This window comes from Pinus tabuliformis, chromosome 1_1 (genome assembly GCF_031772625.1).
Source record: "Pinus tabuliformis cultivar Carrire ecotype Pingquan chromosome 1_1, CPIR1, whole genome shotgun sequence".
NCBI classification, from domain to species: domain Eukaryota; kingdom Viridiplantae; phylum Streptophyta; class Pinopsida; order Pinales; family Pinaceae; genus Pinus; species Pinus tabuliformis.
Window position 1 is genome coordinate 123,156,470 of NC_142297.1, and position 18,515 is coordinate 123,174,984.

The 18,515-nt window shown below is 39.0% G+C and overlaps 1 protein-coding gene across 2 annotated transcripts in view; it reads left to right on the top strand.

Annotated features, from left to right (window-relative positions):
• The first annotated feature begins 649 nt into the window (after positions 1-649).
• Positions 650-18,515, top strand: part of EMB3144 (AAA-type ATPase family protein) — a 385,432-nt gene continuing 367,566 nt past the window's right edge. The window contains exons 1-2 of one of the 2 annotated variants that reach the window (XM_089391628.1): positions 650-1,125; positions 17,797-18,052. In XM_089391628.1, coding sequence (XP_089247754.1) covers positions 853-1,125; positions 17,797-18,052 — 529 coding nt within the window. In that variant the 5' untranslated portion in view covers positions 650-852. The remainder of the gene's footprint in view (positions 1,126-17,796; positions 18,053-18,515) is intronic. The other variant, XM_089391629.1, reaches the window with a different exon arrangement.

Sequence of the window (18,515 nt, forward strand, 5' to 3'; positions counted from 1 at the left end):
AGCACTGCAAGCAACGCCCTAGACAACCTGAAAGACAAAATTTCAATAGACTCCCCTTAGTACGCCATGATTGCTCCACGTAAATGTATTTTGCTTTGCAGTCAATATTATAGAGTTTATAGTTGCAATAGCTTAAGTATTAGCTTCAAGAAGAAAAATAGTAAAAGACAAGAAGAACATTTTGCAATTCTCCTCTGAGACCTTCTCGATGTTTTTGTATCTCTAAAAAATATGTAAACCTCTCGTGTATTCTGTTGCGACCAGAGACAACATTAATATAAAATCTTCCTTTCTTAAAAAAAACAACAAAAATAAAACTTGTTTATGTTATTTATTGTTTATTTTGATAATATATCATTTTCTTCTTCTTAATAGTATTATTTATATTTTATTATTCATATTTATATTTTATTATTCATAGAAACGTAATAATATTACTTATACTTTATTTTTCAATAAAAAAACGATATTTTTATTAAGTACCATCTTCTTAAATCAAGAAGCTATTAACATTATAGTGCAGTAAACAATTATTTCACAATTCAAGTTTATTAAGTTCACTAAAGTTATCCAAAACCTCTTAAACCTAACCACTTTCGCTGAGGCTAACACCCTCTTTGCTATATCAACACCCCGCGTTAGCCACGGTTGAGGATACTAAACCCCTTTTGCGATATCAACACTCTGCATGAGCAATGGTTGGGTTGGTAGACAAACTAAAGTAAATTTTTGGTAAAATCTCAACACAAATCAGGGAAAAAGGAATAATACTGAGAGAACCTGTTGTGATCCTTGTTTATCCATTTAATGAATGCAAAGGCTTGAGGCCTCACTGAAGGCTCAGGTCCAGCCATGGCCTCTTACACCCATACTAGTCAAATACATCTATCACCAGTAACTCTCGATTCCCTTTCATCTACACAACTAAAACACCTTCATCGGTCATGGGCGTGTTGCAGTAATCCTCGGTGGAATAGATTACAGAAAATATTTCTCAGAAGGGGAAGAAGTAGATGGCAATCCAAGAGAATGGCAGTCAGGGCTTCGAATTCAGATGCCAATGCCACAAAAAAGGCGAATGTCGTGGACGAAGAGGCCAAAGCAAGGGCTCGTGACTTCTTTGAGGTATGTAGGATTTTGTTTAATTTGTATCATGGGTTTTGGGTTTATGGATGATAGGGTTTATCATACTGGAAATTTCTGTATTGGTATATGGTTTGTCTGTTTGGAAATGTGGGTGTTGAGTAATGTGGTCTCTTATTTTTTACCTTGAAAATCTATAATGGTTAGGCTACTTATATTTGTGTGTATCGAATGTTGTCAATGGGCAGAGGTACTTTTTCTAAACTTTGCTTTCGCCCATGTGGATTTTATCATGGTTACCTTTTCTGAGAGAGAAGTTTCATTGATTTTTATAAATTTTCTCCTTTTTTTTGATATTCATTTGAGCAGTGGGTGGTGTAAGCAGAAATTGATTGAATTTATGGAATTTGATAACATGTAAGTCTGAAGTGTACAAAACGCATGTAGTTCTCAAGTCCACATTCCCCAGTACAATTTTAAAATTTTTGGGTATAAAGGACAATAGATGCGTATGCCAACACCTGACCTTGTAGATGTATTTAAATTTCTGCCGTGGAGCTTTCTCCGTGACATCGATGAATGAGTATCCAGCAAGCGTTGTGTGCGGTAACTGTTATAAAAACTGTGGGAAGATAAAACAAAATCTATTCTGACGTCATCAAATTTGCAATGTGCATTCCAGCAATGCAAATGAACCATTGGAATATCCCTCGGCAATAGCGGAAATTGTGTTCCATGCTGCATTGAGAGAATCAATTCATACAGAGATCTGAAACTTATACTATCGATTACATTAGTAGTTCTGTGATACCGGATGGCCTCTTGCTAATGGATTGTTCCTAAAATACTGTCCAAGCTGAGTTGGGGTCCCACACCCTTAGTCTCGAGAGCATCTTTAGTTTAATTTATTATCTTTAAAGACTCTGATTCTTGTTGACTGTCTCGGGGTGGCAGAGATATCTTTACCGGGCTCTTTGTTCGTTCGAGGAGATTGCCTGCCATGGTCTTTTAGAGCAAAGATGATGTTTGTATTCCGAGGCCTCTCTACTCATGCAGTTTGTGAAAATCTCCATCGGCTGACGCGCCCCCATCATGTACTCTTTTGATGCCCCTCTTCGTCTTCTCTCTATAGAAGTGTATATTGATAAGGGGATTAAGGAAGACATATATTGCCAATTCGTCTCCAAGTTACTTACGGTTTCTTCCTCTTAATGTATTCACGCTTGGATATGTTGCTATAGATAACTGTTTCCTCAGCTGTAGCAAGTTTCTTAGTTTTCTCCCTCTAAATATGTTGCTATAGATAACAGTATCCAACAAGAGTTAGATGCGGCTACTATGGATCATCATTTAAAGATGAGGAGTAGGCCTTGTGTCACCAACTGCTGTCTGCAATATTGAATATAAAAGTACCAAACCCCGGAATATGAAGAATATCTCCAAATAAGTGTTGATTTGGAGTAACATCGGATGTGCTCTAGCGATGAAAATTGGTGGAGAGGCTAAAACACATGAGATCTCCAAGACCCAGAAATGGTTTGGACAAATTGTACCCAGTTTGGGAGATATTAAAATAATTATTTTTTTTAATGGAGTTCTGAAGTCTAAACTTAGGAAGAATAAAATATTAATGGATATTAATATAAAACTGGGTTAGAAGGTTCCAAAAGTCATGGATCAAGCCAAATCTAATCTTAGCTGTTGATTAGATATTTAATCTCGGCCATTGAATGACCAACAGGAAAAATATAAGAGGAGGCTTGAGGGTCAGTTGGAGAACACACCAGAGTGATCAATCATTCGATTTGCTAGAGCGGGGTTGCTAAGCAAAGTCGAATCAGTGATCAGTAGCGAGGGGCAGTGAGTACTGGATAGAGAGGCAGAGATAATGCCGTGAGACCAACGCAAAGGCAGAGAGCGAGAAGCAGCAGCCAGAGCAGGAACGCAGAGCCCAACAGAGACAGCGCAGAGGCCAGAGGGCCTGCGTCATCCACGCAGAAGGCAACAAGAGTGACGCAGAGGGTTCGAGAGGCTGCGCAGTGCCTTAGAGGGCTGACGCAGAGGGTTCTGAGGCTAATGCAGAGCAACAGGAGGCTGACACAGTGCTTTAGAGTTGCTGGAGAGGGTTTCGTGGGACAGGTTTTTTGAAAACCTGTTTCTGAATAGAGAGGTATTACTGCCGGTTGTTTTTCTTTGTCAGGTGAGCTAGTTTGACACCCAATTGTACTCAAGAAAATACTGCATAATAATAAACCCTCAGAATAGTTGCATCGATTTTCCCGCATTGGGTTTTCTAGGAATGTTTGTCCAAAAATAACGGTGTCACTTGTGTGTTTGTTTTCTTTGGGTTGTTGATCTGTAGATGTTGAGACTGTATTGCGTTTATTTCATTATTTTTATGTTTTAAATAATTTGTTCAGAATTAACAAGTAGAAGAAATAAACCAGAAGAATACAGATTAAATTTCTAACGAATAGTCTATCTGTTAGAAATTTCAACAATAAGTTGGAGTCAGTATCAAGAGTATCATCCACGGAATCTGGTACAAGTCGATTTTGCAAAGTACACTGATATGCGTGTAACAAAAAAGTAGTGCGCTTGTTCTAGAAAAGAGAAGTCTTCATGAAGGCCTCAAGAGAACCCATGAAGCAACCAAGGAGGGATTTGACACATTATAATAATGATGATCCAGAAAATGTCATCGGCAAACAATCCTCTGCATTAACAGAACTGACATTCCTTAAAAAAAGTCTGCAGATTTTTGGCTGAAAGAGAGAAAAAAGGAGTGCATTTCCCTACAAAAGGGCACAAATTTGCAATTTTTTTTTGAATCCACTGAAAGGACTAAAAAAGTGCCAAAGAAGGAGGGTGCTGGTGAAACAGAGGGTGTAATTGGAAACCCTAGAAAACTGTGCACTGTCCCAAAAAATGTTGAAAAACCTAATTTTTAGAGTTGGAAAAGCCCTAAAATCAGGCCGAAAATCTTAGTTTTAGACCTAACACCAGCCCTTGGGCAATTTTTACTGGCCACAACTCTGGATTGGCTTCAAATGGGTGACTGCATGGAAGAGGGAGTTCACACTTGCTTTTGGTACAACGCTACGATCACAAGAGAGGGAGAGAGAGGGGTATTGAATGGAACTGCCAACACACCCTAAATTGTCACCAGCCCTTGGGCGATTTTTACTGGCCACAACTCTGGATTGGCTTCAAATGGGTGACTGCAAGGAAGAGGGAGTTCACACTTGCTTTTGGTACAACGCTGCGATCACAAGAGAGGGAGAGAGAGGGGTATTGAATGGAACTGCCAACACGCCCTAAATTGTCATGAACTATAAGCACATCACAAAGAGAAGAGAAAATGAGCCCATGAACAAGATAAACACAAGATACGATGCTTGTAAGCTAAAGAATCGAGGCTATGGATCAATTCCTTTTAGAAGGGAGGTGTCCCTACAAGAGGGGGTTATGGGCCCACAAAACAAGGACACACACCCCAAGAGGGTGTTAGACTTTTTGAATCCAACATTTAATATTCGGTTCCTAGCAATTATTAATGAAACGAATACATGACCAGATTTCTAATACAAAAATATAGCGGAAACAAAAATTACTCGATCTAAATCACATATACATAAACATATTTTCGCCCAATCAACAATTCTTCATTAATGAATTAATAAAAAAACCTACTTGGGCTCTCGTACCAGCGATAATGGCCCAACTGAGAAAATACAAAACTGATCACCAGCCTCACTGCACTCTCTCGGACCCAACACGCACTCACTGAAAATCCTCTCTCAATCTTGTGTTGTTGTTGTGTCTTCTCCTCACCTTAGCCTCACCTTTATAACTTTACATTGGGCCAAAACCCTAATCCTAACCCTAACCCTAATCTCAAAGTGATGGACGACCAAGATTCGATCTTGCCTCACTTGAGATCAACAGTTAAGATTAAAAATTAATCACTAAAGTAAATAATTTACTTTATCTAAGTTTTTGTTTTAGTTCAATAAGCCAACATATAATTATATGCTTTTTCCTAAGTTTAGCTTAAGGTAAGTTGCATCGACAAATATTCTTAGGTGAAATGTGGTTGACTTCTGCATGCCTAGACACAAGGTTTGTGTAGAAGTACCTGGCCGAACTACAAACTTCAACACTCTCTCTTAGTGAGGGAGGTACTTCTGGAAGAACTTCCTCCACTTGGATCTGTCTCCAAGCCCATATCAGTATTTGTAGCTGCTCCTTCTGACACTGAAGCCTGTCTTGCTACTTGATCTGAAACCTAAGCTGGGAACCTGTCACATCCAACCATGCTCCGAGGATCTTGCTCCTGAGCATCTAACATTGTCATATCATACCAGTTGAGGCTCTTGACAGTACCTGAAGAATTACTCTTCTTCGCCACGTGCTTCCTCTTAGTAACTGACTCTGTTTATGTATACAAGATCCCCTCGGATATATTGACACGCTGTCCCAACAACCTGTATGGCTGCCCCTGTTTGATGCCAAGCACTACAACTGCATCCAATGTTGCTCCCTTTGAATGTAGAAGCACCTGTCCATCTTAGAACAAAAATATATATCCAACATCATCCAAGGTTGATACTGAGAGCACGTGTGCCATCAACTATGAAACAAATAACATCCCTGTCACTTCTAGAAATCCTCCTGACTCTCGCTAGAATCTGACACATCCAACCCCCTTCACTACATGCATGGTACTAGTCCCGCTACACACACTGCAGTCTGACCCTGTCTCTGAAACAATGACCTCATTTCTGTCATGTGATTGGATGTTGTACTACCCACTAGCCATAACCCACTATCCTCATACACAACAATACTATTGTGAGAAACACAGACAACTAGAGGAAATTTCTTGTTGAATTTCTCTGTAAAGTCATCAATCTTAGTTGATGCTGATGCAACCCCTTGATCCTCCTCCTCCTTCCCTTTCCTGTATGGACACTGGCTCACATAGTGACTAGTCTTGTGACACACAAAACATTTTACTTTGCACATGTTTTTCACAGAAGCAGATCCCCCACATCCCTTTACTTTACCTTTGCCCTTTACAGCAAGAGAAAAATTCTCCTCATCATCCTTTCCATCATGTTGTCCTGTAGTTTTGGAATGTCTCCTTGTCTCTTCCTATATGAAGTCATCCCACAATCTATCCCAACGGGGCATATTTTCCCGTGTGACAATCCATCAACAAAGGCATTCCATTTCAGACGAAAGCAATTCAAGGTTGATCTGACCAAGTCTTCACTATTAATAGTTTCCCCCACTGCTGCCAAGCCATCTCTAATTTGAATGATCCTAGTTAGGTATGATGCAACTGTGTCAGTTTCAGACATCTTGGTGTTCCACAGTTTCTCCTTCAACACCATCTTTTTGTTTTGGTTTGTACTCTAGTACAACTTGGTTAAGGATGCCCACATCTCAAAGACATACTTCTTCCCCGTTACGAGGTATAACATGGTATCTAATGGAGTCCAAGATTATTCTCTTGGCTTTCACGTTCATCTTATTAAACTCAGCTAATTGAGTAGGATTTGCAGGAATTGGGACAACCTTCTCTTTGATGTCCCACAACTCTTGCTCCTCAAATAACAGAACAACCTGTTCCTTCCATGGGTTGAAATTTCTTTCTCCGTCCAACCTATCCTCGTAACGTAGCCTAGTAGCCATCTCTGTCAAATTGACCAATAGTTAACTTTTCACCCTCTGCACACTGACACACAACCTCGACTACTATTGCAAACCTTTGTGCACTACTCGAAACTTTTGATTGCTCGCATCCTACTATACCTCGTCCACATGCTTTTTGTCCTATGGCCCGATCGTAGTCCAATTGCCGTTGTTTGACAGCCCAAATGTTATAGCTTGTGTCTTCACCTAGCTATTTTTGTTCAACTGTTTCTTTGTCAATCGACCCTCGTTGATGCAGGCCAGTCAACTGAATTTCCATTGTACATAGCGAAGCCTTCAACACACCTCTCGTGTTGACTTGCTACCTTGATTGCTCTATTGCTTCGTGCTGGTAGGTGTTACTTTGTGTAGTTTGGATAGGTGTTCTAGTCTCAGGTGGTGTTTATGAGACTAAGGAACACAATGGATTAAGTATCTCTAATACCCATAAAAAGTTTCCAAGGAAAATTGTCTTAATTATAATTAATTAGGCAGTTTAATTATTTTCCTAACTCTAACTGAGTAAAAGTGGTTAATTAATTGGGGATTAATTGAGACAAGTCGATTTTCCTCTAGTGACTTCTAGAAAAGTCATTTGATGGAGTCAAGATGATCTTAGCCATTTATTATGATTAGATCATGGTTGTTGATTGCTCAACGAGAGATTATAAGAGGAGATTGATGGGGCTTTCGGAGACACAATGAATTATAGTGATAGCAAGGGCGCTATAACGAATAAGGTTTGTTATAACAGGTTAAACACTCCAAAAGACTTGGAATATGTAGATCTCCATTGAAGATACAAGAATATATATATATGATGTTACAAATGAGAGTGAGGGCCTGCTTATATACCCTAGGTAGGTGTCCCTTTATGAACGGTCATGTCGTTAGGGACATACCTCTTCATTAACTTATTACTAATTAATCATTATTTATGATATGTTATTATATATTTACGTTATTTATTATCTACATTTTATTCATAACATTGCCTTCCTCCACAAAAAGCTTTTTCCTCAAAGCTTGTTGATGAAAAGGCTTGATCTCTTTTTCTGTTTCGAACATCTTCTTATCTTGGAACTATCATCTTCTTTGATACAAGTCGATATGATCCCCTGAGTGATAAACAAAATTGTCGAACTGAGAAAGGATTTGACCACCCTAAATTAATCCTCTGTGGAACTTTGTAATTATTTCATGTTTGTGATGAATTGTTATCGTTGAAATGAATTGTGCACATTTCAGTATTCTTTGGAACATCAATTTGTTGTTTATGTTTTGAGTGATACAAATACACAAACTGATTGTGATGTTTGTTCTTGTGATTTGGATGTCGATAAGGAGTTCTTCTGGTTTGACTTTCCCTTATCATGAGTGTGGCAGTTTCCTGATTTTCTTCAGGTACTGATGTTGTTGAGTTGGCTACTGAATCATCACTTGGAATTTCCATCATTTGAACTGCAACCTCTGAGTACGTCCTCACTTCAGTTGGATTTGGATTTGTTTGAACTGTGAGATTAATGGGATCTGTGTTTGTTCCCTTTTCTTCGACTTGGACTGTTACGTCTAAAGACTTTAATATTTCTTTCATGAATAGTTCTTCTGACTTGTTTTTTAATGATTCCTTATCATCTTTAAGTTTCTTAATTTGAGTCAGTAGACTTTGATCATGGTTTTTCAAACATAAAAGTTCTTTGGTTTCTGATTCATCAACCTTATTTTCAATGTTTTGACTTTTAAGCTTTTCATCTTTTAGATCTCTGATTTGTTCTAATAACCTTTGATTCAGGTCTTTTAAGCGCAAATTTCTTCTTCTTTCTTTGATAGAATCTTATTGAATTTCTTCTCAACACATCCCTTTTCTTCTTCTATTTTTTTTCTTTCCTTGGAATTCTTGACCTTCGCAAGTAATTTTTGGGTATGGTCACTTAGATGCAACATTTCACCTTCACAAGTAATTTTTGGCTATGGTCACTTAGATGCAAAATTTCCTCGTCCTTTTTTGTTAATTTTTGTTCTAGTTTTGCAAGTTTTTCCTCTCGTTCTGTCATTTGCATCAATACATCATCTTGACATTCTTTCGCATTAAATAATTTTCCACATGTTGGACAACGTAATTCGCAATTTTTATGAATCCATGAATATTCAATGTGTGTTATACAAAATAGACATTAAGTCCAAAATAATGATTGTTGTGTGGAACTCATCTTCTGTTCTTTTTTGACTTCTTTGAGGTATATTTACCCCTCAAGCTTTTAATTAACTTCAAACTTAAATGTATTCCCCTTTTATTAATATATATATATTTTAATATCAAGAAATACTTTTACTAAGTAATTTCTTTTTTAATAACTTCATAAAGTACCCTTTTCTTAAAAGAAACCTTGGATAATAAAAGGTACCTTCATTTTATAACTATCCTTAAATCAACTTGAACTAACACCAACTTTTCGATTAGGGGATCTTTTATTTCCTTCGGGTTTAAAGTGATACTCTTTTTTCACTATGTTTTTATTTTTCTTTTAATTTTTTCTTAAATAATAATAATAATAATAATAATATATATTTAAATATTCAATCTTTCCCCTCCTTAATATTAATGTCTTCTTTCACTTTTTTCACACAAAGTACTTACTTTAGGCTTTTTATCACTTATACCCATTGACTCACTTTTGAAAACTAATTTAATATTACTTTTACAAAATTTCACAAATACTTTTTACTAAATCATTTTCCTTCTTTAAACTATCTTGGTATAATGCTTCCTCTTAAACGCCCTTTTAAATAACTTTGACTTTATAACCTTAAACAAAAGATTTCAATGAATCGTTGTGCCCTTTTCTCCCTTGTCATGTTATTCACTTAATTGGCACTTTCCCGTCAATGTTTTTTTTTTTCTTTGTCTGATCAATCGATTGTATAGATATGCAAACACAATAGATTGAATTAGAATGTATGTTGGTTGCTGTAATTTATACAACAACAAATAGGTCTCTACAGTGGCAACGAAGAGTGTTGGAGGCGGCTGTGTACAAACAATGTTGGTCTTTTTGGCTATTCAAAGTGTTTGTTATTGCTCAAATTAGCAAGGGTCATAAAAAGAGATTCCTAAAGCGCAACTACTAGAGCAAAGGGCAGCGATGGAGGCTTAGTCCACTGTCACCTCACCTAAGACTCCCTACTCTTTACGGACTTTCATCGATGGGAGGATACCCAGTATATATAGAAGGTCACTTGTAAGGGATAAATCGATCAATGGATATGAAGTGACCCTTATAATCCTCTTCCTAGAAGGGGCTTTAAGAATAGAGCTTTCTTGCTTGTCAAGCAAGGTACGAAGATTTCTAGGAGAAGGAGGTGAGGACTTGAGGGTTAGGTTTAGAGGAATATGCCTTATGAAGGAGTTTCCCAATCCTAAAATCCTTATTGAACTTGACTTCTTGAATAGTTCTTGAAGATTTGACTTTTCAAAGGTGTGGGACCACACAGGACCAAGTGGACCCAACCTAGGTTAAGGGGGAAGAATTTAGCAACCAATGATGTTCTTAACCCAGACAAGGAGGGGGAAAGGATCAAAGCAAGAATTTTTACTTAAAGTATCAAATTGATCATATGAGGCACTAGCCTTGGGAACACTAGGGCAAAGTTTGATCTCACAGCTCCACCATCGTAATGGCTTCAAAATTGGAGGAGGCCTTAAGGACACACCAGTGCAGGAGGGGCTAGGAGATCGAACTTTTTGGAGGGCTACTTCGTCGGGAAAGTGATGCCCTAGGTGACCCAACTTGGCTAGACCTAGAAGAAGGTGAAAAGGAATTGATTTTTGAGTGACCACCTCTTGGTATATCAATTCCTTAGTCTTGGGAGAATAGAGTCTAGGATAAATATGAATAAGGACCTTGTTTCTTGGTCAAGGAGGCCTTAAGACTACTTCGCATGTCTTCTAGAGCAAGGGGAAGCAACCTTACAACTTTATACTTCGACTTGCAAAAGGTGATGGCTTATCAAGATGAATTCAGTGATAGAATTAACCCTAGGAAATTTCATTCAAAATTACATGGCCCATATGTTGAGAGAGATGCAATATAGAGACAAAATTCCACAATTTAAGCAGTAAATGTAGGCAACAATTAGCCCTAGAAATAACGAAATTCCCAATCCAATGTATATGACAAAGTAAAATAAGAATAATACTAAAAGCTTGTACTTACATGTAAAAAAACATATCCAACCATCAACAATTTGACCATAGAGAAGCTCCAAGATAAGATAAATCAAATCCAAACATCAAAATTCCTCAATAAAACTCCAATTCATCCTCCAAGAAAAAGTGCGAAATTCTCTAAAGTGAAGAGAGATCCAATCCAAAGTGATGATGAGCAAATGAATTCATCTCACTTGTATTTATACATAAATGAGGAGTTTGAATTAGTCTCCTAGGCCTACATAGGCCCCCAAAATAAAATACTGTGCTAATAACCTAACTGTTGGTGACAAGCCCACCAAACTAGCTCAGAAATGAAATAATAAGCCTCTTAAGAGGTCAAATGATAAATAATACATGTCGTAGGGCCCTCTAAGAGGCCTGATGAGGTTCATAGGTGCCATAATGAAGAATAAAACCCTCAAAAGTGGTGGACAAGGGGTTGGCCCCTTATTCTTCAAACAATAAACCCGTGGTGCTCCTAGTGGGTGTGGGGGCACAATAATAACCTCATGGGTCTCCAAATGAGTCAAAGATTCCTGTAGACCATCTGTATAGGCTTCGATGATAGTGTAGGTGATGGCACATCACCCTACAAGTCCTGGGTCAGCTACCTAGTGCATGGTACATCTGTGGCGCTGGATGGGCAAAGGTGAACCAGGTACATCTTCCTCGTTCAATAAGTGAATCTTGAGCAATCTCTGAACATCCTCAGGGATCCATGTAGTGTTGTCTACTGCTGTGGAGGCCCATGACTCTCAACACACACCCTACATGTGCCAATGTAGCTCTCTGCAGGGTTAGGACCTCATATAGGGAGACCAAACCCAAGATGGAGACCATCTGCAATCTTGCATAAGATCCAATGCGTCCCCTAGCCTTCTAGTACAACAAGTCATTAGACAAATCGAGGAAAAGAGCTTACCAACCATGGATCACAAGTGGGGACTTCATAATGGCCTGCCCTTCCATAATAGGCTTTGGCATGTGCTATTGTCTTCAAGCTCCAAATGGGGTTAACCAAGTATCCTATTAGGTGGTTTCTATTGTTAAAGAGGACAATAGGTTCAAGGTACATCCTTTAAAGGTTGTGGCATGTGATAGAAAGGTGAATGAAGTATGGGATGAGAAAGGGCAACCTTGGGCCACACGCTGAGGTACAAGGGTAGCTAATAAAAGGGAAGCCCATACTTGGGTGTATAATGTGTAGGAGGGAGCAATCGTGGTACATGAGGTGCTTTGACCTTGATTTTTCTACTCTTATTTATATGCCTTTTGCCTTTTCATGATTTTTCTTTAATTAACTGCTCAGGGCTCAAGGGGTAAGAGCATGATGTGTGAGATGTGGCAGTGGATACCCCCCTTTAAGGTAGGGTGGTTCATTGCCCACCAAGAGTTTGGACAATAATGGGTTCCTATATGATGAGGGAGGCTCATAGAACTTGTAGGAACCAGGGTGATGGCCATGATGATGGGGTAGAGCTCATGTATTGGATTTTGCCCACGCGCTAAATGTGTTTGTCTTGACCATCTTTTGCATTTGGTGATACATTTTCCTGTTGAATGTGGCCAATTTTGCTTTTGCTTTTCATTAAGCTGCATCAACCTTTGGGGCATCATTCCAAGCCTGACCCAAGGTGTGGGAAAGGGGAAGGGGAGAGCTAGCCCTATGTGGACTTAGTGGTTGAATGTGGACCCAGGCGGGAGAAATGATGAATGGGGTAATAATGAGTGGAAGGGGGGGAATATATGTGGATGAGGGAGTAAGACCATGCAACCAAAATCAGGGTTTCTTGTGAAATACCATCCCTAAAGCCAAATGGTCAGTAAAAGAGATTCCACGGGACTAGAATCCGAGGTTAATATCCAAAAGGGGTCTAGGGGACAAGAGCATAGACTTAGCTCATTCATTTCCGTCAAATCCCCCCATTAATCCATGCCCATAAGTGTCCATGATAAGTAAATGACAATACTTAATTACCAAATGACAAGGCATACCTTGAGGTTCGGGAGGCCCACCTTCATGATCATGACAGATGGGTGATGGACCACATGGCTGGCTCAAATGGCGGAGAAGTGGCACAACAAGCTAGTTGGTGGCTACAAGAGGCTACTGGCTACCGGCTGAGGACTATCTTGGAGAAAAAATTTCTCGTAGGAATATCACCCACAAAATAGTGCCCACCTTCAAACACACGATCATGACAGATGGGTGAGGGACCACATGGCTGGCTCAGATGGCGGAGAAGTGGCACAACAAGCTAGTTGGCGGCTGCAAGGGGCTGTTGGCTACTAGCCGAGGACCATCTTGAAGAAAAAAATTCTCCTAGGAATATCACCCACAAAATGGTGGGTAACATTTGGCTCCATCTGGGATGCGATCTCTCGAAGAAGTGGACGAAGCTACTCGAACAGGAGGTCACAAGAACTCCAACAATCTCTTGGTTATCGTAGACCTGTTACCTGCACATATAAGAGACGAAGAACACGTGGCAACATGCTTTCGCGGCGTCTTATGATCACACATGCTTAATGTTAGGCCATAAAATCAACAGGAGAATAAAATATGCAAATTTTAATCTAGATGCATCTAATCTACCATGAGAAATATCATATGATGTTAGTTCTAATGAGAAAATGGGCAGGCAACACATCCTATCCTAACATGCATATAGTAAGGCTAATACTAAGTGTAGTCATTAAGCAATTGCAATCAACATATCATCACATCAACATACATATGCTTGCCAATATGATTACTCATGTAACAACTCCCAAATCGAATGTGGACATAGTCACATGGTGGATGAAGCGGGTGGGAGGCGGGAAAACATGATCTCCATCCGAGGTAAAGGGAAGTCCTAGGAGAAAGAAAATAGGTCGATCTAGAGGTCCCGAGCTTTCCTTCTAAGTACACAATGGTGGAATGAAAGATCACTCTTAAGAACTCCTCATCACAATCACTGCTTGTAATATCATGTGTTGAACATGTCACACGGTTGTGATGAGAGGAGAACGAAGGGTGAGAAAAAGGAGGAGTGCAACAAATGGGTTGCTTGAGAATGAAGGGTGAAAAAAAGGAGTACAACAAATGGGTTGCTCAATATGATGGTCACATCGGAGAGGGGAGGTCATGGAGTGATCAAAACCCTGTGGGTGAGTCAAAGGGGATAAGGTATATTCAATGAAGGGTTCTTCCTTGACACCATATTCAGAAAGGGGGAAAGGGGCATGGTCACTCGAGGTCATAGCAAAAGGGATGAGGGACTTACTTGAGGAAGACTCAAGATGATGAACAAGAGGGAAAGGCAAAGGGGAGGGTGAAGTGTCATATTCGACGATTTTTCCTTCCCCATAATCTAAAGGCTCAAGCGATTTGAATATATAATCATGAGGTGGGTAGGTAGGAGCCTCATTGCTTTCCTCATTATAAGCATCAAAGATTGGGTTTTCATCAAAAGGAGAATCAATCATTTCCAACTGTCCTTCTTCATGCAAGGGAAAATAATAATTCTCCTTTCCAAGGGTATCGATGGGTATGTCATCGCAAGTAATGCCCGGGATAAAGGGAAAACCAATCTCAACCTCATCTTCTTTGTCAGTATCATAAATGGGAGCATAATCAAATTGAGGCCCAACAATCTCCCATTTCTCCTTTTCAATGCAGAAATAATCTCCAATGTCATCCTCCAAGGAGCTCATGGGATCACCTTCCTCAAGGTTCTCAAAAGGAGAGTCATCATGAGTGATACCCTTGAGAGAGGTAAGGTCAGTCTTGGCCTTACTTTCCATAGCCTCATTCTCCTCAACACATGTGCTCTCAAAATCATCCTGGCCATCTTGCGGCCCCAACGAGGACTCATCTTCCTGCTCATCACCGAGATCCTCAAGGTCATCTTCATCTTGGTTGGTTGATAAGCGGGACCTCTCTTATTCTCTCTTGTCTTGAAGAATAACGACTAAGGTATTTGTACATGATTTTGGTAATATGCTTCTACGAGGAGAGCATTAGTAGGGTTCTCTTTATATTCACATTTCATCTTATGAAGCTTCACCTCTTCATCATATAAACGGGAGAATACTTCATTAGAATTACATTCCCTTACTAACCCCCTGCATGACCTACTATATTCATCCATTCTTTCTTGCATGATTTGGAGGCTTTCATGATCCAACTCTTCATCTTCCTTAGAGGAGATGTCTTTCACTTCACTGCTATTGGCCCTCAATTCCATAATTGATATTTTCTCATCATCCTCATTTTCTTGGTCATCCTGGTCATCCAAATCCTCATTTGGTAATGAGTCATATTTTACTTTGATCTCATGAGACAAGGAATTAAATGCACCAGTATAATAGGCAAGCTCCAAGAAGAGATAATCTATGGGCCCTTCTTCATATTCCGGCCTTATGCTGTCGAGGTTTGACCTGCTCCTAATATAAAAATTGAGTATGAAGTCCTCGTTCTCGTGCTTGTTGAAAAAAGTGTAACTAGGTTCGGTCTTCATAATGACATGATTTTTGTATTTGATGTAATAAAAGAGAATAGATTATTTTTGTAATCTTGCTGCATGGGTTTCATGAGCAAGAAGTGTCACTAGGTAAAAGACTTCTTCTTGATGTCTTTAGGATTTATTTCTATGTCAAATAATCATGTCATGAGTCCATGTAAATGTATACAAGTCTTCAACAAGTATAGCAGCCCTCCAAGACCAAGATCAATGCCTCAAGAACAAGCACAAGAAGTCTGCATGTGAAAACAAGGAAGAATACTTCATGTCGGCTCCAAATATAAATTAAATACATAAATGAAAGTTATGTCAGCTTGATAAAAGGACACGTTGGTTCATGAATGAATGTCGGCTCAAAATAGGAGGCTAACCACTATAAATACCCATGAAGGGTCAACGAAAATGACATAAGAAAATTCGGATGCCTCTGAATTTTCGCATGGAGGAGCAGAGCTGCAGTTAAGGCTTGACTGCACCTCGGTTGGGGTTTAGGTGCAGTCAAGACCTCGCATGTATGGGAGCAGATCCGCACTGCAGGAAGAATGACGCTGATCTCAGGTGAGTACAGGTTCTTGGTGTCAAGGTGCAGGTTAAGTATTTCGTAAGAATACAATCAGATCAAGTCTCGGTTAAGCATATATGATAAGGGTTTTGGTGAAGTAATGAGGATGAAAATCAAACCCTTGCAATCCGCACTATAGAAACATCACTTCGGACCTACCTTCTAAACAACCTAAGCACATGTATATAAATGTATATGGGTACTCTCACAACAGCATGCTATCTCGGCAGCCACTAACACTGTCTCAGCTAAATGGAGATTACGTTAAGTGATTATCTCAGTCTTGCATATATATATGACTGTCTTGGCATAGTCACAATGATGAAATATATGATACTCGACATACCTGTGACCTGAAGGAAATATCTTCGGATGAATAAATCAGAGAAGGCTAATGATGATCTCGGTATATCTATGAGCATACCTGTAGGTGCTGTCATCATCCGGATGGAGCTGAAGGGTCTTAAGTCCTGTAACAAGGATCTCGTCATACACTTATATTTGTTTCTATTAACTCGCATACCTCAAGGGAAATTACAGTACTGATGTATGTCATAAACCTAATCACTGTCATTGTAATAAGCAGTATCATAGGTATACGAAGGAACAGTCTTAGCATCAAGAGAAATGCTGGAGTATGGTAATGAAGATCTGATAAATAACAATCATAGTGAAGACCTCAGTGATGTAATGAATAAGCCAAGTCTCTGCAGTGCAGCAGAAAGATGATTTCAATGATGCAGCAGTTTGAGCTAAAGGATCGATGTCTTGGTCAAGGAAGAAATTACAGTTGCAATAAGGCAAGTTTGACTTGGGTTGACTTTGTGAGAAGGAAGTTATTGAATTAGAAGTTTGACTTGGTCTTGGAGGGGTCTTTGTCAAGGGTCATAGGTCCTTGGAATTTGTCATTTGAAGTTCTATAAGAAGAGAAAAGTTCTTGTGGGTTTTCCTCTCAAGAGGAGAGGTTTTGGCTGTGGTTTATAGCCTATAACTTGTGTCTTTTTGTCTCATTGTTCTTCATTGTTTGGTAGCTGTTTGATGATAGAAAACACAATAATAATCAAGTGAAAGGAAAAGCTAATCAAGTTAAGTAAAAGTACGTCACAAGCAGTTATCAAAATAAAAGAAATCACCTAATCTAGCTGCTCCTAGATTTCTCAAAAGTATTCGCTACCAGTGGCAATAGCAGTTGGTAACCTGGAAAGACTGCATATATAATTTTCAGTGTATTATGCTTATATGTTCAATTACACTTCTATATGCATATGCATGTGTAGATAGATATTTGCTTCATTTGCTTTTTGGAATACAATATCAATGGTGGTATGTGCGTGTAAGGTATAATATAATGCTGTAGAGGATATGTACAAGCAAATACATGTGCAAAAAAGCAAGCAAGCAATCTAGGAGGTTGGTGGGAGGATGGTTGACGACCAGTAATTTTAATAGACTTGTAATGTATATGTATATGAATCTATTCTTGGGGTCATATTTGGATTTTATGGTAAAAGCATTGTGGATGTTGGTATTTTTTAAAGAAAAGAGGATTGTAAATGTTCGTGTTTTTACTCTGAAAAATCAGGATGGTAGTTCCTTCAATTTTTTGTCACAGGGCTTTAAATTTTTGCTACAAAATGCTGATTGTGGGTATATTGTTGTATTTTGAATTTTTGATTGTGTTGTATTTTAAATTGGGTTGGAGGATTGGTGATGTGGGAATTTTAATCTTTCAGAAAGTGCGAGAGGCTGAGCGAAAAAGAGTGGAAGAATTAAATGAACTAGAAAGGAAGGGAAGGATACAGTTTGAGAGAGAACATATACTTGCCACATCTTGGAGCAAGCCATTACTGAAGTTGCAGGGGAAGCTTAAAGGAACTGCTTGGGATCCAGAGCCTTCACACGATATTCCTTACAGTGAGTTCCAGAAGCTTCTGGAAAAACATCGAGTTCGTTACATGGAATATGGCAACTTGGGCCAATCAGTTGCAGGTAAGCGGGTGCACTCGCTATAGGCATCCGAATAATTAGTTTTAATTTAGATATTCTAGTTACATTTCTGTATAGGAAAAAACATGCTATTTTTTCAAATTGCAATTTCTCAACGTACTTTGTTGAAGTTGTTTTGTGTTCTATTGTGATCCAATCACTGTAAGCAGAACTCTTTGCAATTTAGTTGCTCATTTACAGGTTCACTTGTTAAATACGAGTTGGAACTGTAAGTAATCATAACAAAATTTCTTTCATTGGATGAGCTGTTTAGATGGTTCTACGTTTACCTCACTTTAACATTCAATGTTTCAGGACATTGCCCACCTTTTGAATGTTATTTATTGGTCACAGATGCATGCAAATTATGGCACAGGGTGCTTTTTCTAGGGAATTGGATATTCCAGCCTAATGCTGGCTACTGCATCATCCATTAAGCATACCATCCCAAATGCTGGCTACTGCA